At 44.0% G+C, this 22,109-nt stretch overlaps 1 protein-coding gene across 4 annotated transcripts in view; it reads left to right on the forward strand.

Moving 5' to 3' along the window:
• setd1a.S (SET domain containing 1A S homeolog) overlaps positions 1–21,197 on the forward strand; it is a 31,245-nt gene extending 10,048 nt beyond the window's left edge. For all 4 annotated transcript variants that reach the window (XM_018242099.2, XM_018242098.2, XM_018242097.2 and 1 more), the window contains exons 7-19: positions 82–895; positions 3,569–4,381; positions 6,407–6,574; positions 6,717–6,804; positions 6,936–7,078; positions 11,581–11,629; positions 11,886–12,158; positions 12,299–13,573; positions 13,935–14,104; positions 14,822–14,932; positions 15,101–15,220; positions 19,116–19,253; positions 19,554–21,197. In XM_018242099.2, coding sequence (XP_018097588.1) covers positions 82–895; positions 3,569–4,381; positions 6,407–6,574; positions 6,717–6,804; positions 6,936–7,078; positions 11,581–11,629; positions 11,886–12,158; positions 12,299–13,573; positions 13,935–14,104; positions 14,822–14,932; positions 15,101–15,220; positions 19,116–19,253; positions 19,554–19,727 — 4,336 coding nt within the window. In that variant the 3' untranslated portion in view covers positions 19,728–21,197. The remainder of the gene's footprint in view (positions 1–81; positions 896–3,568; positions 4,382–6,406; positions 6,575–6,716; positions 6,805–6,935; positions 7,079–11,580; positions 11,630–11,885; positions 12,159–12,298; positions 13,574–13,934; positions 14,105–14,821; positions 14,933–15,100; positions 15,221–19,115; positions 19,254–19,553) is intronic.
• Positions 21,198–22,109: the final 912 nt, after the last annotated feature.

Here is a 22,109-nt window from a genome sequence, read left to right on the forward strand (position 1 = left end):
CTGGCAGCACTTAGAATGTTTTTGCTGAAGCGGAGCATGTCCAAGCAGCAGTCTTACCTTCATTTTTTGTGTGTTTTACAGACAGGGGACTCCCAGTCATTCCTCCACTCAGGACTCTTCGGGATATAAATCGAGGCGTCAGGAGAACAGTTCTGGGGACTCACATTCCCGTCGTTCTGGACACCACTATTCCCCAGCTCCATCTTCCTCTGCATCCTCCTCCTCCTCATCCCAGCATGAGAGCAGCCAGAAACGATTTCACAGGCACCAACACCAGTCCTCCCCACAGTCATCTTATCGCTCTCGCCACCGCAAACCACCCCCACCCCCAGAAGAACCCCCTCTAATTGGCTTTCCTGGAACTCCACCTCTGCCGCCACCACCTCCTCCTCCCCCACCCCCTGATGACATTCACATAGATCGTGATTACCGAATAGGCCACCCTCCTCTTCCTCCTTCCATAGCTGCACCTTCAACTGCTCTTCTGGTGCCTCCACCTCCACCTACTGAGGGATGGGAGCCTCCACCTCCTCCTTTACCTCCTTTACCACCGGCCTGTTCTCCTCCTCCTTCTCCAGCTCGTTCCTGCTCTCCACTCCTTGATGGGGTCTCAGAGAGTCTGCCATTCACACAACACAGTAGCAGCCTGGACTCCCGTATTGAGGCTTTGCTGAAGGAACAACGTTCAAAGTTCTCCTTCCTGCCCTCTGACACTGAGGAGGAAGAGGAGGCAACAACAGAAGCGCCTGCTCAAGAGCCAGTCATAGTGGAAGAGGTTCCTCCTGTTGTTCATGGTCCATACACCCCTCCACTACCCGCAAGCTTTGAGGACGTATCAGCGGAGGCCATACTAAGAATGGCAGAGATTGGCAGAACAGCAAATGGCCAAGACAGGGTGAGATAATTGGCATTTACATTTTGTTTTCTTTCAAGTCCCTTTAAAGGGGAGGTTCACCTTAAAGTTAACGTATAGTATATAGTTGAATGGCAAATTCTAAGCAACTTTTCAATTGGTCTTCATTATATAACTTTTATCATTTTTGAACTATTTGCCTCCTTCTTCTGACTCTCTCCAGCTTTCAAATGGGGCTGACCCCTTCTAAAAACAACTGCTCTGTAAGGCTACACATGTATTGTTATTGCTACTTTGTATGACTCCTCACTACACTATTCATATTCCAGTCTCTTATTCAAATCAATGCATGGTTGCTAGGGTAATTTGGACCATAGCAACCAGTTTGCTGAAATTGCAAACTGGAGAGCTGCTGAAAAAAAAGCTAAATAGCTCCGAAACCTTAAATAATAAAAATAAAAACCAATTGCAAATTGTCTCAGAAGATCTCTCTCTACATCATACTAAAAGTTATCTTAAAGGTGAACAACCCCTTTAAAGAAATGGTTATCTACTGTGTATCCTGTGCTTGAATGGCTGCCCCCATGGCTACACAGCAGCTTCTTTATATAAACTATAGTAGCACTTATCTGTTATCTACTGTGTATCCTGTGCTTGAATGGCTGCCCCCATGGCTACACAGCAGCTTGTTTATATAAACTATAGTAGTACTTATCTGTTATCTACTGTGTATCCTGTGCTTGAATGGCTCTCCGCATGGCTACACAGCAGCTTGTTTTTATCTACTGTGTAGCCTGTGCTTGAATGGCTCTCCACATGGCTACACAGCAGCTTGTTTATATAAACTATAGTAGTACTTATCTGTTATCTACTGTGTATCCTGTGCTTGAATGGCTGCCCCCATGGCTACACAGCAGCTTGTTTATATAAACTATAGTAGTACTTATCTGTTATCTACTGTGTATCCTGTGCTTGAATGGCTGCCCCCATGGCTACACAGCAGCTTGTTTATATAAACTATAGTAGTACTTATCTGTTATCTACTGTGTATCCTGTGCTTGAATGGCTGCCCCCATGGCTACACAGCAGCTTGTTTATATAAACTATAGTAGTACTTATCTGTTATCTACTGTGTATCCTGTGCTTGAATGGCTGTCCCCATGGCTACACAGCAGCTTGTTTATATAAACTATAGTAGTACTTATCTGTTATCTACTGTGTATCCTGTGCTTGAATGGCTCTCCACATGGCTACACAGCAGCTTGTTTATTTAAACTATAGTAGTACTTATCTGTTATCTACTGTGTATCCTGTGCTTGAATGGCTGTCCCCATGGCTACACAGCAGCTTGTTTATATAAACTATAGTAGTACTTTGCTAAGAGAGCTCAGCAATTGATCATGTAATGCCTTCCCTCTACAGCTGATCAGTTCCACCAATGAACACACCTCTAATGCAATTCGTATCCATTTCAGGCACAATGTTTTCCATGTGGTGTTGGGGTTTTAAGGGAGGTGGGAGGCAGCTGACGTGATTGGAACGAGATGTCTTGTACCTCTTTCCAGGGTTTCGGGCTTTGCTTGAGCTGCTCTCTGGGAGATTCTGGGAAATTACAAGAGCTGTCAGTCCCTTCCATGATAAGCTCTGACATTCCAACACATTGCTATGTGTTGAGCTGTGCCTAGTAAGCCTCAACTTCCCTGTCCCGTAATACCATAGGGAGAGAACAACCCACCAAGTCTTCTTCATTTCCATATCGGTCAAAGTTGACCAATCACAAGAGGACTTTCCAATCCATGTCAAAGACTGCCTGTCAACAACATAGCCCTTTGCCTATTATAGATGACCCCCTTCCATAAAAAACAATAGGAAGACCCACACCCATCTATCACAGGTTGCGACAATCTCCCTGAACTGCCTTCCCCCTGCCTTCCGCCGGCTAAAATGATGCCAGCGGCAATGCACACACGGCGCTTTGTTTTACAAAGTCGCCCGAAGTTTCCTTGTGAGGCAACTTCGTAAAACGAAGCATCGTGTGTGCATTGCCGCTGGCGATTTTCATTTTAGCCGGTGGAGGGCAGGGGGAAGGCAGTTCGGATAGATTGTCGCCCCGAAGAAGAGGAGATTTGTCACTGGGGCGACTAATCTCCACGAATCTGCTCGTGTGGACTGACCCTTAAAGGGATACTGCGTTTTTCAAAACACATCAGTTAATAGTGCTGCTCCACCAGAATTCTGCACTGAAATCCATTTCTCGAAAGAGCAAACAGATTTTTTCATATTTAATTTTGAAATCTGACATGGGGCTAGACATTTTGTCAGTTTCCCAGCTGCCCCCAGTCATGTGACTTGTGCTCTGATAAACTTCAATCACTCTTTACTGCTGTAATGGGAAGGTAACCAGATAGCAACTCCCTAACACAAGATAACAGCTGCCTGGTAGATCTAAAAACCGTACTCAATAGTAAAATCCAGGTCCCACTGAGACACATTCAGTTACATTGAGTAGGAGAAACAACAGGCTGCCAGAAAGTAGTTCCATCCTAAAGTGCTGGCTCTTTCTGAAATCACATGACCAGGCAAAATGACCTGAGATGCAGCTACACACCAATATTACAACTAAATACACTTATTGTAGAGTGAATTATTTGCCGTGTAAAAAAATCCATGTAATGTTGAAGCCTTTCCATCTTTTTCTATTTTTTTCCCCCACAGCTGTCGTCTGGAGAAGATATGGAGATTTCGGATGAAGAGATGAATATGGAGATGCCCGGAGCAGCAGTACCGCCTTTCCCGCTTCTGCCACTTTTACCTGGAGCCGCAGGCACCTTTCAGACTCAGCCCATTCCGTCCCCTTTGCTCCCTCTGTCCCACCATCACCCTCAGCCCCCTTCTCCCTTCCCTCTCCTGCCCAACACTGCTGCCCGGGGAAGACTGGGAGACCTCGCCGCTGGCTCATCCACCCCTTCTGCACTTGATCCCTCATCCTCCTCTTCATCTGCCCCCCATATATATGACTTTGTCAACTCAATGGAGTTAGTTAACCGCCTGGGTAACCAATGGGGCGGCACCTCTATGTCCTTTCAGATGCAGACACAGATGCTCAGCCGACTGCAGCAGAACAGGCAGGGCAAAAATGTTCCCTTTGAGGACCCTTACCCCCCACCTCTCCTCCCACACCCCATTCCTCCTCGGCTTCACCAGCCCCATCCCCCACCACCCCTAATGTCTGAGCAAGTCTTTTCCCCGGCCTTCCCTCCTTTCCCTGCCCAGCAGCCCCAGCCTCTATTGCCCCCGCGGGAATTCACTGCCAGAACAGCACGGGGGCCCAGCCAAGAGACGAGGGGTCCAGGCTGGGCCCCAGGGGGAGAAGTGGACCCCCATGCTTCAACCATTGAAAGTGTATTAGCAGCATTGATCCAGGAGATGAAGAACACAATGCAGAGAGACCTGAACAAGAAGATGGTGGAAAATGTGGCTTTCAGCGCCTTTGATGATTGGTGGGAGCGTAAGGAAGAAAAGGCCAAGGTGAGGGACTGAAGAGAATGGGAAGGATTTCATAGAAAGCCTTTAAAGGGGATGTTCAGCTTTGCATTAGAACAGGGATCCCCAACCTTTTGAACCCGTGAGCAACATTCAGAAGTAAAAGGAGTTTGGGAGCAACACTAGCATGAAAAATGTTCTCGGTGTACCAAATAAGTGCTGTGATTGGCCATTTAGTAGCCCCTTTGTGGATTGTCAACCTACATTAAGGGGCAAATTCATCAAGGGTAGAATTTCGAGGGGTTAAATCCCTCGAAATTCGACTGGGGAATAGAATCCAATAGAATCGAATAGGCAATTCGGGCAAATTTACGCGCTGGCGAATAGTCGAATTGGCGAATATTCGCCAGGCGAATAGGCGCTCGATCGAATATTCGCTCGAAGGATTTTCATTCGAATGCCTTTTTATTCGATCAAAAACTTGGAAAACAAGCCTATGGGACTTTCCCATAGGCTTTTAAAGCAATTCGGTAGGTTTTAGGTAGCGAAGTAGGCAGTCGAAGTATTTTTAAAAGAGACAGTACTTCGACTATCGAATGATCGAATAGTCGCAGCGTTTTTGCGCTCGATCCAGTACTTCGACTATCGAATGGCGAATAGTCGCAGCGTTTTTGAGCTCGATCTATTCGAATCATTCTACTCAGGCGAATTTACGCCAATTCGATAGTCGAGGAGCACAAAAAACGACTCGAAATTCGAAGTTTTTTTTTTACTTCGAATCCTTCACTCGAGCTTGGTGAATTGGCCCCTAAGACTCTGTTTGGCTGTACAACTGGTGTTTATGCAGCCAAAACTTGTCTCCAAGCCTGGAATTCAAAAATAATCACCTGCTTTTAAGCCACTGGGAGCAACATCCAAGGGGTTGGAGAGTAACATGTTACTCAGGAGCTACTGGTTGGGGATCACTGCATTAGAATATCCCTCTCTACATCATACTGAGACAATTTGCAATTGGTTTTCATTTTTAATTATTTGTGGTTTCTGAGTTAAGCTTTTTATTCAGCAGCTCTCCAGTTTGTAATTTCAGTTGTCTGGTTGTTAGGGTCCAAATTCCCCTAGCAACCATGCACTGATTTGAGTAAGAGACTGGAATATGAATAGGAGAGGCCTGAATAGAAAGATGAATAAAAAGTAGCAATAATACATTTATAGCTTTACAGAACATTTATTTTTAGATGGGGTCAGTAACCACCCCCCCGTATGAAAGCGAAGAATAATCCAAAGAAAAAGGCAAAGAACTAAAAAACTATAACAAATAAGAAAGACCAATTGAAAAGTTGCTTACAATTTACCATTCTATAAAATAGTAAAAGTTAATTTAAGGGTGAATCATCCATTTCAAGGAGAACTAAACCCTAAAAATTAATGTGGCTAAAAATGTCCTATTTTATATAGTGAACTTATTGCAGGAGGCTAAAGTTTGAGCTTGTCAATAGCAGCAATGATCCAGGACTTCAAACTTGTCACAGGGGGTCACCATCTTGGAAAGTGTCTGTGACACTCACATGCTCAGTGGGCTCTGATTGGCTGTTGAGAAGCTAAGCTTAGGGCTCGTCACTAATTATCCAGCAGAAAATGAGCTTCCCTGGCTGTAATATAAGCTGATGCTACAGGTTTGCTGATTATTCAATTCTGATGCTAATTGCACTGGTTTCTGTGCTGCCATGTAGTAATTATGTGTATTAATTACTAATCAGCCTTATATTGTGACATTTCTATTCTATGTGTACTGTATATTGTGAGTGGCTCCCTAAGCTCAGTAAGTGACAGCAGCACAGAGCATGTGCAGTGAATCAGCAGAAAAGAAGATGGGGAGCTACTGGGGCATCTTTGGAGACACAGATCTTTACTGCTAAAGGCCTGTGGTTGCCTTGGTCTGGTACAGAAACACAAAAGATCATGTAAAACATTTCTACCTACTTCTTTAGTTTAACTTTCCTTGTCCTTTAAGGAATGGCGATGTGTAGTCTGTGAGATAAGGGGCAGTAAGTGATATTCTTTGTTTCTTAGCCTTTTCAAAATGTGCCCAAGCCACCTCCACGGGAAGAGGACAAGGAAAAGACGAGGCCCAAGGAGCCTGGCCTGCTCTCATTGGTGGACTGGGCCAAGAGCGGGGGTTCAGAAGGCTTTGGTTTTGGTACTGGGCTCAGAGAGGCTCTCAGGCTGCCATCTTTTAAGGTAAGAAATAGTTCTGCAGGATGAGACCATGGAATAGAGAGACTGACACAGGCAGTTGTTGGCAATGGCAGGTGAAACTCTATGGATCTCTCATAGGATGATATTTAATCATTACTTCTCACTGTGTTATTCCTTATGTCAGGTGAAAAGGAAACAGCCATCAGAAGATGAGGAGAGTGATGAGCAGAAGAGGCCTCGTCCCTCCACCCCAGCTGAGGAGGAACAGGATGGTGAGTGATCAGATCCAATCATTTATCATTTAATCCCCATTTATTGTGTGAGAAGTACCTGAAGAACCTTGAGAGGCGTGAGGAACTTGGAATGGCCCCTAATTGTTCTTATATTGTGTCTGTCCCTCCAGAAAGAGAGAAAGAGACGGAGTCTGACTCTAGACAAGGAGTGAAACATTCCCAGAAGGAAGGCAAGCGAGTGCACAAGCGTCGGCGTCCATTCCATCTGGACAGTGAAGGAGAGGAGACCTCCGAGGAGTCTGTGTCAGAAAAGGTAACATTGTAGTCAGGGCAGCCATCAGGGGGGGGAGAGTTGTAGGGGGCCCCGAGGGTAAGGGGGGCCCCCGGTCATGCCACACCTACTTGATTAGCCGGGCCCCCCATCTTTCTGAGAGCTGCTGACTTCGGGAAGGCATGGACGTTTAAGGGGCCCTGGCCACTAATTTTCTTATAATGTGGGGGGGCCATGGCCACCAATTTTTTTTTTCTCATGTGGGGTCCTAGCCACCAATATTTTTTATGGGGGGGGGGGCCTGGCCACAAATGTTTTTTTATGGGGGCCCTGCCCACCAATTTCTTTTTATTTTTTATTAACATGTGGGAACCCTAGCCAACAAAATTGTTTTTTTACTGTGTGGTGGGGAAGGCGGACCTGTAGGTGGGGAGGGCGGACCTGTAGGTGGGGCTTGCAGTGGGCGCAGCCCAGGGGGCCCAGGAAATGTTGTCGTATGGGGCCCTGCGATTTCTGATGGTGGTCCTGATTGTAGTAGCAAGAACACTGCATAGCTGATAACCTTACGCATTAAAGAGCTAATGACACCAGAAAATAAACTTTTGTATGTCCATCAGAACATCATCTTTGAATGTTATTTATAATTTTGCCATGAAAGTATTTGCCTGATGCTTTTACATGACCTTTCTTACCCCCATGTTCCTGTATGAGGGGGCTGCCAGTCAGATGTGACAGTCAGGTCGGCAAAAAAGTCAGGTTTGGAACAATAACTTACAAAAGCAGAACTATCTGCAAAAAACGATCAATATGACCTATAGGTAACTTTTATTGTACATTCATATTTTAAAAAGTAGTTTTTTAATGTCAGTATGACATATAGGATAAAAGAAAAAAGCCTAATTTTGTAGGATATATATAATTTATTTATCCGTTTTGGCAGTTGTATCCATCCCCTCAGGACCAACAGGGCGACATTCCCAGGAATCTGATCTTGTTTGAAATTGTTAGTGTAACAGATTCTATGTACTGGAAACTGAGCTAAATGAAGGGAAAGTGGTTTGCCAGTTTTATGATCATAATGAAAACCCCCTGTCTTTGAGAACACTTGCACTTACATAAATACTAGTGATACAAGGCAACTTGGCCTTTATTATGTGTGCCTGTCCTGTTCAATGTCAGGCTTAACTATAATCTGCTGGTGTTGAGGGACGTTGTTTTTATCAGCCCCAACAAGCTGTGTTAATACCCCCCGTCTGTGTGCCACTAATTTAATACTGCTTTGCATATAAAGGTTTTCTTGTTCACAGGGAGATGTGACTTTATATTCTCTACATCAAGTCAATGACACACTGATAAAAAAAAAAGAAGGGATTAAAAACATGGAAATCAAATGTGTTGTGACTTGATATTAATATCAGCCACCAGATATACACTTGTGTTCGGAATAATAGCAGTCTGACATCACTAACCTGATCAGTCACTGCTTTTGGCAGAAATTAATTAATAATGATTTACTAGTAGTTGTAGTAGAGTAATAGAAACCTAACAGTCATGTCATGCTGCTGATTTTGTGTCATTGAATCATTCATTCAGGCTTGTTCCAAATAATAGCAGTGTTCCACAAAATAATAGCAGTGTTCCACAAAATAATAGCAGTGTTCCACAAAATAATAGCAGTGTTCCACAAAATAATAGCAGTGTTCCACAAAATAATAGCAGTGTTCCACAAAATAATAACCCTAATAATAATAGCAGTGTGGAGTCAATTAGTGAGTTCATTCATTCTGTAAAAAAACAGGTGTCAATTACAGCCCTCATTTAAGGAAGGAAGGAGCAAATGTTGTGCTGCTGGTTATAGTGTATTTATTTCTCTCTGAAACTCTCACTCAAATGGCTCCTTCCACACATTGCTCAGAAGAACAGTGGACTTTGACTAAAACATTGATTGGAGAGGGGAAAACATATAAAGAAATGCAGAAAATGGTGGGCTGCTCAGCTAAAATGATAAAATGCTTTACAATGACACCAAAACCTGAAATATGTGGAAGAGATTTAAAAAACAACCATTGGAATGGATAGAAGAATATCCAAAATGGCAAAGACTCAGCCAATGATCACTCCAGGAAGATGAAAGAAGGAATAAAGTTCCCTGTGATCCTGTTACAATTAGACGTGACTATGTGAAGCCAAACTATCGGCAAGAAGCCCCTGCAAAGTCCTATTGTTGAAGAAAAGACGTGCTGAAGAGCTTACAATTTGCCAAAGAATTGTGGGGTTTTGGACGTTGGTGGAGTCCATACAACACAGATGTGCAGCACAGAAACCCTGTTATACAACTTAAAGGAAAACTATACCCCCAAAATGAATACTTAAAAAAAATTCGTTGGAAAACAACGAAAAAAACACCAAGACAAATTAAAATTTCAAAATTGCAAAGCCTTTATTAAGAAATAACTTACTGAAACTCCACTTCCTGTCCTCTTCTGAAACGGTGATATGGCGACCATCCATAGTGCGGTGCTGGATTTGTCCTCCCTGGCTAGCTCCCATAGTCTACTGACAGCAGGAAGACGGTGCTGGAAAGCAGACGGCTGGATGAAGAGCTGAAGTGCCCAGTGTGTTCCCGGTACATCCTTGTGCAGAGCAGCGCGCCTCTGGGGAGATCTTGCGGGGACTCAGCCTCCTACTAACCCAGCCCTGCAGCAGCAGGCGATTCTTAGCGAGTGCCTCATGCGGGTGGCAGGGCACACAGACATCGCAGGCATCCCCTCTGGGACGCATCTATCAGCACAGGAGCATTACATCGCAGGAGCGTTACAAGCGGTGTGCGGCTGGTGCCGGGCCGGTGTCTGTGTGAGGCGCAAGAGTGAGCGCACACTGACAGCCGCACACTTTTTTGACAGGCAGCAGCAGCACTCGGCCATTCTCATGCACGGATTGCATCGCGCCGCTGCTCGGAAGCCTCCTTAGTCAGGCTCTGGAGAGAGGCTGCTGGCATTGTACCGGTTCCAAGTCGGAGCGATAGAGGCTGTCAGTGTGCCCTTACTCTTGCGCCTCACACAGACCCCGGCACCAGCCGCACACCGCTTGTAACGCTCCTGCGATGTAATGCTCCTGTGCTGATAGATGCGTCCCAGAGGGGATGCCTGCGATGTCTGTGTGCCCTGCCACCCGCATGAGGCACTCGCTAAGAATCGCCTGCTGCTGCAGGGCTGGGTTAGTAGGAGGCTGAGTCCGTGCAAGATCTCCCCAGAGGCGCGCTGCTCTGCACAAGGATGTACCGGGAACACACTGGACACTTCAGCTCTTCATCCAGCCGTCTGCTTTCCAGCACCGTCTTCCTGCTGTCAGAAGCCTATGGGAGCTAGCCAGGGAGGACAAATCCAGCACCGCACTATTGATGGTCGCCATATCGCCGTTTCAGAAGAGCACAGGAAGTGGAGTTTCAGTAAGTTATTTCTTAATAAAGGCTTTGCAATTTTGAAATTTTAATTTGTCTTGGTGTTTTTTTCGTTGTTTTCTAACGAATTTTTAAAAAAATTTTTTTGATGTTACTGGTCCTTTAAGCAACAGATAGTTTATATCAAATTGAATGACATATTAAAGAATCTTACCAAACTGGAATATATATTTACATAAATATTGCCCTTTTACATCTCTTGCCTTGAACCACCATTTCGTGACTCTATCTGTGCTGCCTCAGAGATCACCTGACCAGAAATACTACAACACTAACTGTTACAGGAAGAGATCACCTGACCAGAAATACTACAACACTAACTGTAACAGGAAGAAGTGAGGAAGCAAAAGGCAGAACTCTGTCTGTTAATTGGCTCATGTGACCTTACATGTGGTTTGTCTGTGTGCACAGTGAATCGTACGATCTCAGGGGGCGGCCCTTATTTTTTAAAATGGCAATTTTCTATTTATGATTACCCAATTGCACATACTACTAAAAAAGTATATTATTATGATAATGGTTCATTTACATGAAGCAGGATTTTACACATGAGCTGTTTTACTCAGTATCTTTTAATAGAGACCTACATTGTTTTGGGGGGGTATAGTTTTCCTTTAATATTAGTTCCCTCATTCAAACCAACAACTTGAAACATGTCTCACTTGATACAGTGAATGAGTTGGGAAACAAGAATGCAGGGACTGCTATTTTTTGGAACAACCTAATATTCCCTTTCCTTCCCAATGCATTCGCGTGTATGAAAATAAAAGCTATTATAAGGATTTGAAGCTTTATTCACTTTTTTATTATTCTGTACACAAGTGTACTGTATCATTTGCCATATGTGTGTGTATTATAATTTGTATTTGCAGCCAGGCATGACTGGCCGATTCTTTACTGAAACCTGGAGAGAAATGTGTAACTGCCAGCTGGAGGCACTAACTGCCCAGGTGGCTTGGACTTTAAATGGAATCGTTGTGGTCCTTGGACAGACCAGCAGAATTCTCCTGCCTCAGCCCCAAGCCAGACAGCGAATCCAATGGACCTTGAATAACTAAAATGTTCTTGTTTTGCTTTTGTCTAGGACGATGATGAAGAAGATGAACGGAGTGATAAGGGAGAGGATTCAGAAGGTGAGACTGGGAAGTGGGGCAGGGATAGGGAAGGGTAGCTTATGTGGATGGGAAATAAATGCAGTAGGAGAAGTAGGGAGTTGAAATTGTCAGATATTTGTAGTACACAGCCTGCCTGAATGCATGTGATCAGGTGATTAAACCATAGCAGGCCCCTTAGCTTTGGCTTTGGCAAAGCAAAGTTACAAAACATGGGAGCCCAGAGCATTTAGTCATTGTAATGTCATTCACTCTCTCTTTGCTTCTCTTTCTCCAGAAGAGATTTCTCCTCTTACCAAACTTTCCTCCAAGATCATCTCTGATGACGACAGCTCCAGTGAATCCGACAGCAGCAGCTCCTCTTCGTCTTCCTCATCTTCGTCCTCCTCATCTTCCTCCTCTGCGTCCTCCCCAGCCTCTTCTGATGATGAGGAGGAACACGAGGAAACCCTAGATATTCTGGGTGTTTCTGAACCTCCCAGGCCCCCTAGCCCTGCTTCTCCTCCTCCCCTAGAACTGGAACCGATAGCTGATAAAAAAGAGATGTTGGGTAAGTGGCTTGATATGGGTATTGGATCTCTGATTAGACTGAGGCTTCAGGCAGTTAGTCGTCAAACTCGTTTCATGTCTGCGCAGCATCTCTGACCACATTTTCTCTATGTTCTTCTTTTTATTTTGTCTGACGTACAGATATACCACCAGCTCCAGAGGTTAAAGAGGAACAGTCCACTGAAATTCCAGAGCCGTCTCCTCTGCCCCCTGAGCTTCCGTCCAAACCCTCTGCTCCTCCATCTCCTCCGCTACAGCTCCTCCCTCCCCCCAAGAAAAGGCGTAAAACCGTGTCATTCCAGCTCCTTCCAGAAGAAGAAGCCGAGACAGCAGAAAGCAAACCCCAAAACCACCAGGTTCAAGAAAATGTTGCTCCTGAATGTCCGATTAGTCCCCTGCCAGAGCCCAAGTGTGTGTTGCCTTCACCCACTGAGAAGGCTCCTCCTCCATCTCTTGAGGCTCCTTCTGCACAAACCGCAGAGCTTCATACCAGCCCTAAACCTGAGCCTGAGGAGCTTCCCCCTCCAGCCAAAGAACCGTCTCCTCGGAAACAGCTCCCAGAGCGGCTCACTGTACTCAACCTTCCTTGGGACCACGCATCAATGGTGAAGTCCTATCCACCTCAAGTGCACAGAGAAGACAGCATGGAAGAAACCGAAGAAGACTTTGAAAAGGAGCTTGAAGTGGAAGAGGTGAAACCAGTGCCTCTCATTGAAGCACCAATGCATCCGGAACCAAAGTCTCCTCTTTTAGCAGAACCCTGTGAGTTAGAAAGGACAGAATCATTAGAAGATCTACTCTTTGCCCCAGTACGACAGATACTCCTAGAGCACAGCTATGCATGTATACCCGCTGCACTCAAACAGCCTCCTAGGAAACGGCGTCTTTCCATGGAGTCTGAGAAATCCAATGAACTTGTACATGTAGATCTTGGGCAAGCAGTGCTGGAGGCCCCAGAGGAGGTTGTTTGCATAGGAGGAGGTCTGATACCAGGGGGAGATGGGGAGGCAGGGCTGCTCGATGTTGGGCATATGGAAATTACATCACCCAGGAAAATTGAAGAGGCTCTGGCTAAATTGGTGCAAACCGAGCCAAAGATCAAAAGCAAACGGACGCTGGTTAAAGAGGCGGAACCTGGGGAGGTAACCTCTGAGGAAGAAGAGGAGGATGAAGAAGTAACATGGGTAAGCAGTCGGCAGTTGAGGTCCCACAAGAGCCGGAAGACAGTCCAACGGCACTTGCCTCCTCTGTATGAGATTCGCATCGAGTTTGAGCAGATGACTATACTGTATGATATCTGGAACACGGGACTAGACTATGAAGACATGGCCTTCCTCCGGGACACCTACGAGAGGCTCCTGCAGGAGGACCACAGCACGGACTGGCTCAATGACACCCACTGGGTGCATCACCCAAATATCCTTATCGTTATTAGCCACTGGCTAACTTCATTTTTAGTTTGGCTGAAAAATAGCACAGGGTTAGTAAAGGGCAACTAAAGCACAACAAAGAATTATGCTAGAAATACTCCACCCTGTGTTTTGCGACTTTGTACCAGTCCAAGGCCTCCCCCTCTCTTCGAAAATGGTTGTCTGGGGGTGAGATGATAACAGGAGCATAATAGGCCTCAGATCTAGTAAGCAGCTGACTGGTTGCTATGGGTTACTAGACATTACAGCACCAGCGTGCATTATGGGTACATAATTGGTGTGACTGGCACATGCTCTGTATATTTGTCCCGTGTCTTCTACAACTTGTTTCTTTAACTCCATTTCACTCACCAACATCGCCGACCCCAAGCGGAAGAAGAGCCGTCAGGACGGGCTGCGTGAGCACCAGACGGGATGTGCCAGGAGTGAGGGGTATTATGCCATTAGCAGGAAGGACAAGGACAAGTACCTGAAAGTACTTCTTGTAGCCGCTGAGGAGCAGGAGGCAGACACACAGGTAAGTCATGTTGGCCTGTTGCAGTGCAGTCAGCAGCATCACTGTGGCCTGTAACATAGGAAAAGCAACACTTCATTTACCCTTGCCTCGTCCCCTCTCCACTACGTAGCAAAGTATTGCATTCCCTCATTTGCTTTAACACACACACACTCTTGATCCTGAAGCTATAGAAAATAAAGTCGGCAAGCACACTGTCCACTCGTATATTAAAAACGATGAACTTTATTTCAACAGGTGAGAAACATCCTGACGCGTACGTAGTCATATGCATAATACTCAAGTCAAACGTTTTTTTAAATCGATTTACCTGAAATGACATCATTAGTTGAATTGCTGCAATTAAGAGATTAAACCCATTACAGTCAACAAGTGAAATAGTTCATATACTTAAACTCTAAATGGACAACAGCGAAGTGATTCATTTACATATACTCCAATGGGCAATATCGCCGACACTTAATATCCATTTAAAGATGGATTTCTTGTTTAAACGTAAGACAAAACATTCCCGTACAGGATAAACCTTTTGTTTTAACATTTTGTTATTGGTTTTCCCATATTTCATTACAAATTATAAAAAAAAGGAAGATAATAGTAGCAAGGTAAATTTCACTTATATAACTGAAGCTATAAGTGTTACCAGGCAGACCAAAGTGGGTGTGTGGCCTCTGTTTTGTATTCTCATTGGTCCCTCGTGTTGTTTTCTTTGCTTCTCAGGGCACTAACCGGGTGCTGTCAGAGCGTCGCTCGGAGCAAAGGCGTCTGCTCAGTGCTATGGGCTCTACTGCTCTGCTGGACAGTGATCTGCTCAAACTCAATCAGCTGAAGGTAAAGTGCAGCCTGTCTGTTTTGTGCCACTAGGGCTGCTACTGTGCAGAGAAATGGTGCCCTGATAGTGTGTGTGTGTGTGTGTGGTGTGTACGTGTGTATACGTGTGTGTGTAAGGTCATAAGCTTGAAATAAAATAATGATCCCATCCCTTTCTGCTTCTGGCAGTTCCGAAAGAAGAAGCTGAGGTTCGGCCGCAGTCACATTCACGAGTGGGGTCTGTTTGCGATGGAGCCCATTGCTGCCGATGAAATGGTGATAGAATACGTGGGGCAGAACATTCGACAGGTAAGTGCCCTCGGCTCTCTCTACTCTTGTTTCTCTATGTCTTATTAATATACAGAGGACACACACACTCTGACATACTGTCATGGGGAACATTTTTTTTTTTTTTTCAAAACACAGTTAAAGGAGAAGGAAAGCTGCTAAAGCAGTGTATTGCCAATAGATTATCCACAATAGTACAAGCTATAACACTATATTTGTTCTGTAGAATGCTTTACATACCTGAGTAAACAGCTCTAGACAGTGGGGCTCTTTTATAAACAGTGGGCAAATTTGCAGCTGGGCAGTTACCCATGGCAACCAATCAGATTATTGCTTTCAGTGCTCAACCAACAGCTGTTTGAAAAAAGCTGATCACTGATTGGTTGCTATGGGTTAGTGGCCATGTGCAAATTTGCCAACTGTTTATAAATGAGCCCCACTGTCTGTTTGTTTAGGATAGGCAGGAAGTGATGTCATCAATTGATATGGATACCACAGTTTCCTCTTAAAATAGAATTCCCATAGTCTTAAATCATACAAGGATTATTTATTCAAATTTATAAAAAAGGAGAGAAAGAGAAAGAAACCTTGTTTACAATGTTTAGTTAGACTTATTTGCCACCACCCACTTGTTAGCAACTGTCTATGTTACTCGGAGAAGGAAAATCTCTTTACGACCAATTATTTAATTTTCTAATAGTGATTTGCCACATCTTATTTATTTCAATGATTTTATATATCTGATCAGAGACACACCATTAATTCTGTATATATCAATTAATTCCTGTGATTCTAATGAATTGGTGAAAGTGCTTTAAATCAATTAATTTAATTACATATACTGATTCAATTAATTATATATCAAATAAATTAGCACGTTATTAACTCTGTATATCGTAGTTGTACATTGAAGCAATAAAATAAAGTTTAAAAACTCTGGTGACTGTTTATAAAGTGCAAGTGCTTTTACGATCAACTATATTGCTTCAATTCCCCTTTCAATTCATTATAAAGTAGTTCATTAAATATTAAAGTGACCTTTGCTAATAAATTAATTAAAAAATATGGCCTATTGTTTCCGTCTCTCAAGTTGCTCCTTTGTTAAAAACCAGGAAATTGAAGGTAGATAGTTGGTGGAGTTACTCCCATAGAATCTAACTCAATTTTTTTAATCCCTGGGAGTACCACAAAGTGGGAGGAAGGCAGGAACTGGAGGGCTGCGGTCTCAAATTTTATCTTTTCCTGTTCTTAATTGGAAGAGTCTGTTCTAACCTATAAAACCGCAAACCCAACAGACCTTGGAAAGGAAAATAGGATAAGATAAAGAATAATATAAGTATGAGGAAGTGATGTCACACCAAGCTAATATGGCAGCTGCTGAGTCTCTCCCCTGCTCACTCATAGCTCTGGGCTCAGGCTTAAGCTGAAAACAGGAAGTCTGATACAGAAGCCCATGAGTACACAATAGAAGGAAAGAAATGTGATGTTTCTTTTGACAGAGGACTCAGAGCAACATTACTTTGAGGGTTTACTGGTGTATTTATATAGACCTTTCTGATAAAGCTTACTTACTTTTAGCCTTTCCTTCTCCTTTAAAAGTGCTGCAGAATTCTGCACTGAAATCCATTTCTCAAAAGAGCAAACAGATTGTTTTATATTTAATTTTGAAATCTGACATGTGGCTAGACATATTGTCAGTTTCCCAGCTGCCCCCAGTCATGTGACTTGTGCTCTGATAAACTTCAATCACTCTTTACTGCTGTACTGCAAGTTGGACTGATATCATTCCCTCCCTTTCCTTCCCAGCAGCCAAACAACAGAACAATGGGAAGGTAACCAGATAGCAGCTCCCTAACACAAGATAACAGCTGCCTGGTAGATCTAAGAACAACACTCAATAGTAAAATCCAGGTCCCACTGAGACACATTCAGTTACATTGAGTAGGAGAAACAACATCCTGCTCTTTCTGAAATCACATGACCAGGCAAAATGAGCTGAGATGCACCTACACACCAATATTACAACTAAATACACTTGCTGCTTCAGGAATGACATTTTATATTGTACAGTGAATTATTTGTAGTGTAAACAGTGTCATTTAGAAATAAAAACAACATCATAAAAATCATGACAGAATCCCTTTAAGTGACAATGGAAGGTGATATACACACATGTTTCCTAATAACTCATTGGCACCTACTGCATCCCACTGGGAATGGAACATGCACAATAGATATTAGCCTTGTTGCTCAGACACATTCAGCTCCTCCTGCTCGTCTGATTAAGATTCAAAAGCTAAAGTTACAGATGCAAGAAGTGCCCCCAGGCACCTCTATGCTGAGTTCTATGGGAATGTGACAGATTCTTCCTGCATCAGTAGCTTCCTGGATGGAACAGCAGAGGGCGCTAGTAATATAATAATATAGTAATATACTAATCACAACCTTCTCCTCTGAGCACCTTGGTGATTTACATGAAGTTCAGTTGGAGGGTATATATTCCTGGGCAACTACTTAAAGGAGACATATAGGATCAATGAAAAAAAACCTAATTTTGTAGGCAATTATAAGTAATATATGGTGTTACTTTTACCTGGTGCTAAATATTAATATTATCTATAAAAATAGCCCCTTTATTGGAGCTCCCTATAGATGTTCTCTGGTCCCTGTCTGTGTTTCAAATAAGGGGTGGGCGTGTCCTAACGGTCCCTGCCAGAAGCACAGTAGGAGGGGGACAACCAATCACAGCCCTGCAGTCACACCAGCACAGACAGGCTTCAGTTTCCTATCAGGTCCTGCTAGCTGCTGATTGGTTCCTGTCCTACAGTGCAGTGAGCTGAGTGCACAGCCTGGGAATTCAGGGAGCAGCAAGTGGAAGAGAAGGGAGGGATTATTAGGGTTTTTGCAGAAATATTCAATAAATCAGCCTGAAACACTACTTTTTAAGCACAATTCTTCTATATCTAAATGAGTATAACGCACTGTTACATTCTAATTTTTTACACAATGTCTCCTTTAACTCCCAGCACCCTCTGCTTCCTTTGCTGCTTGTATCCCTGTAGTCTTGTGCTGCTCCTGCATTTATTATATATTATTATTATATAGTATGAGCAGGAGATCTTTCCATTGGGTCTATGTCCCTAATAAATCTGCATTACCTCAAGGAATCTGTATCTCTTTGCTGACACTCTCACATCCAGCAGCATCAGGGAATCTCTTGCTCATATCTGCACATTCTGCTTTGGATTATACATAGAAATGTCACACATGTGGCTCAGTGGAAACAGATCCTCCCTATTTTCCAATCAGTACAAATAACACTGTGATTCCTGAGCTTGTAGTTAGTGTGACCCGTCTGTGCTCAGCAAGTTACTGTGTCACTGTTCCACATACAGCAATAACCGTAACATGTGAGATAAGCCCCAACCTTCACATTAACCCCATTGCCCTTATCTGACGTGGGCCCTCCTTCCAGTCCTTGATCTTTGTCTGTTTATTGCTGCCAGTGTCCAGCAGTCACAATTATGGGTCACTGTATATAATTACAGACTGAGCAGAAGAACATCAGCCTCTTTCTTTCTCCTGACAACTTCCTTGACTACTTGGTGGTCAGACTGGTGGGAAACTGACCAGCAGGTGGCACTGTTGTAACAAAATTCATTCATATTAACAGTACATGTATCCCTTAATATCTTGGAATAAAAAATAAATGAATAATGAATGTAAATCATAAAAGTGCTTAGAATAGCCCCCTCATCAATTTTACATTCACTTAAAGATTTACTTATCCTTTAACAGCATGGAGGATCTGTGTATGAATATTTTCCCCACTGTGTGGAACGGGCAAGGCTGCCTTGTGATTGGTCCCCAGAGAGGATCATACACTAATATATACACACGTTTCTTCGTTACACAGGTGGTGGCAGACATGAGGGAGAAGAGATATTCCCAGCAGGGAATCGGCAGCAGTTATCTGTTCCGCATGGATCAGGACACCATTATCGACGCCACCAAATGTGGGAACCTGGCCCGATTTATCAACCACTGCTGCTCGGTGAGTAAAAGCGCGGGGGGTTCATGGTCATGTGCTCGTCTCTGAATGCTGAGGATCCCTCGTGAGTCAGCTGACTGTAAGTAAATAAGGATCCCTTGTGAGTCGGCTGAATCGATAGGCCGGGAGTGCAGGACTCCATGTTGGCTGGTGGAGTGTCATAGAGTCGGTGTAACAGTCTCGTGTCTGTACGGCTGTGACAATTATCAGATTATATCATGTGACTCCACTGTATAGACACACAACCCCAGGACACACAGACGCCTGATCTCATTGTGTAACGTTCTCGCTTTCCTCTCGCAGCCCAACTGTTACGCCAAAGTGATCACCATCGAGTCCCAGAAGAAAATCGTCATTTACTCCAAACAGCCAATCGGCATCAACGAGGAGATCACGTACGACTACAAGTTCCCCCTGGAAGACAACAAGATCCCGTGTTTGTGTGGGACAGAGAACTGCAGGGGGACCTTGAATTAACCCTTCCCTTGCCCCTCTCTCAATGTGCCTGACTCCGGGGGCCGCAGCCAAAATGACTATGAAGAAGGTTGCCCAGCACAGTCTGCTTCTTGCAATGGGGCATTACGGGTGCCCACGGAGGTGCCAGCCAATAGGGGACCGTTGTTTCCTTTTTAATCTTTTCTTTCCATTTCTCTGGCCGATTTATGGCACTTTAATAAGGTCCCGGCCCTGTTTATGTCCCCCCTGTTGGCTCGACTACAAGTGATTTTCTTTTTACCCTGCCCCCCCATCACAACATTTTATTTGGGCTACTTTTATATCTTTTACATCAGCTTATTCTTTTATTCCTTTCTGGGAGTATTTTTATTTATACAAGAGATGTGGAACCCGCTGCCTCCAGCAGAGCTACTTCATTAAACTCTGGGAGGGAGTCTGATTGGCCCAAGCAAGTCAACATGGCTGCCTCTAGCCTTCCCCGCGGCTCATCTATATCGGGGCGTGGCTAGCAGACACTGAGGGACTGGCATTCAGATCTCCTCCTTCATGGTTACCTGACACTTGGGACCCCCTGACTGCCAGATGATCAGAGCCGTCTCTCACTTGATTGGACGATCCGCTGATTTAAACACAGATGCAGCACAATGTGCTGGAAGAGTCTGAATTGCTCAGGCTTGTGTATATACAACTGTCACACAGCCCTGTTCATATGTACATACATAAATATATATATTGACTCTAGGATACACAGGGTGGCCCAGAACATACTCCAGACGTACAGATTTGTGCTGTGGGGAGAGACCCTTCTTTATGGCACATACACTGACAGCCGCTGTGATGCATAGTGGTGCCGAGTTTCTCTCTTATCTGTTGCTTGGCTGCATCCTTCTATTACCTGGGGATGCTGGGACGTCGCTCCCACAATGCAGCAGGGGCAGTACAGAGATACTCAGTAGCACTATGGGTTTCAGCATGTTATATAGTTCCACAGCTTTACTCAGATGCGTATTCCCTAGTCCAGTCTTTTAACTTGTATTTATTTTATTACGTTTCTCCATGGGGATGTTTTTCGTTTAAAGTGTAGCCCGGTTTCAACTGCACTTAACCCTCCCCAGCAGTAATATACCCCCCCCCCACCAAATCTCCTGTCCGACGGGAAGTAGAGGCCGAGCCTTACAGAATAAAGGGAAATCTGCTCAATGTAAATAAATACATACAGGCTCTGTTTAGTAAAGTAGTAGGCCCTGCAGCCATTGGCTGGACTACAGTTCCCAGCATGCATTAGAGCAGAAGCTGGGGGGAGCCTTGTTGCTTGGTACAGTCCAGAGGCAAAGTTTATTGCACTAAACATTCCTTCTGTGTGTATTTACATTCACGTGAGAAAGAGGAGGCTGACGTATTGCTCTTAAAGGAGAAGGAAAGCTACAGTTTATTGCCAATAGATTAACCACAATAGTGCAAGCTATAACACTATATTTATTCTACAGAATGCTTTACCATACCTGAGTAATCAGCTCTAGAACTCACTGTTTGTTTAGGATAGCAGCTGCCATATTAGCTTGATGTGACATCACTTCCTGCTTGAGTCTCTCCCTGCTCACTCATAGCTCTGGGCTCAGATTACAGCAGGGAGGGAAGCAAACTGAGCATGCTCAAGCCCTAGCCCTGGAGGATTAAGCTGAAAACAGGAAGTCTGATACAGAAGCCCATGAGTACACAATAGAAGGAAAGAAATGTGCTGTTTCTTTTGACAGAGGACACAGAGCAGCACTAGTGTATTTATATAGACCTTTCTGATTATATATAAGGTTAGCTTTAACCTTTCCTTCTCCTTTAAGATCCTATGAATGGCTCTTGCTATTCACCCAGCAGTAATATGACACTGCTCGGGGTTAACCACAGGACCACCTCATTTCACCCAAAGAATCCCCCCTGTTATTGCTCATATATCTATAAGGTTAAACATGGCTGCCACGGTCACAATGTTCTGTGTGCACGCCTTGTTAAAGGATAATTAAACCTTTAAAATGAGTGACTATAAATTTGACGAGAGTGTAGCACTTTTGTCATTTACATTCATTATTTATTTATTTTTTATTCCAAGATATTAAGGGATACATGTGCTGTTAATATGAATGAATTTTGTTACAACAGCGCCACCTGCTGGTCAGTTTCCCACCAGTCTGACCACCAAGTAGTCAAGGAAGTTGTCAGGAGAAAGAAAGAGGCTGATGTTCTTCTGCTTAGGAAAGATGTGAGAAAGGTTTCTAATTATTTTCCTAAGCAGAAGAACATCAGAGCAGCCTCTTTCTTTCTCCTGACAACTTCCTTGACTACTTGGTGGTCAGACTGGTGGGAAACTGACCAGCAGGTGGCGCTGTTGTAACAAAATTCATTCATATT

This window comes from Xenopus laevis, chromosome 9_10S, assembly GCF_017654675.1.
Source record: "Xenopus laevis strain J_2021 chromosome 9_10S, Xenopus_laevis_v10.1, whole genome shotgun sequence".
In the NCBI taxonomy this organism is placed as follows: Eukaryota; Metazoa; Chordata; class Amphibia; order Anura; family Pipidae; genus Xenopus; species Xenopus laevis.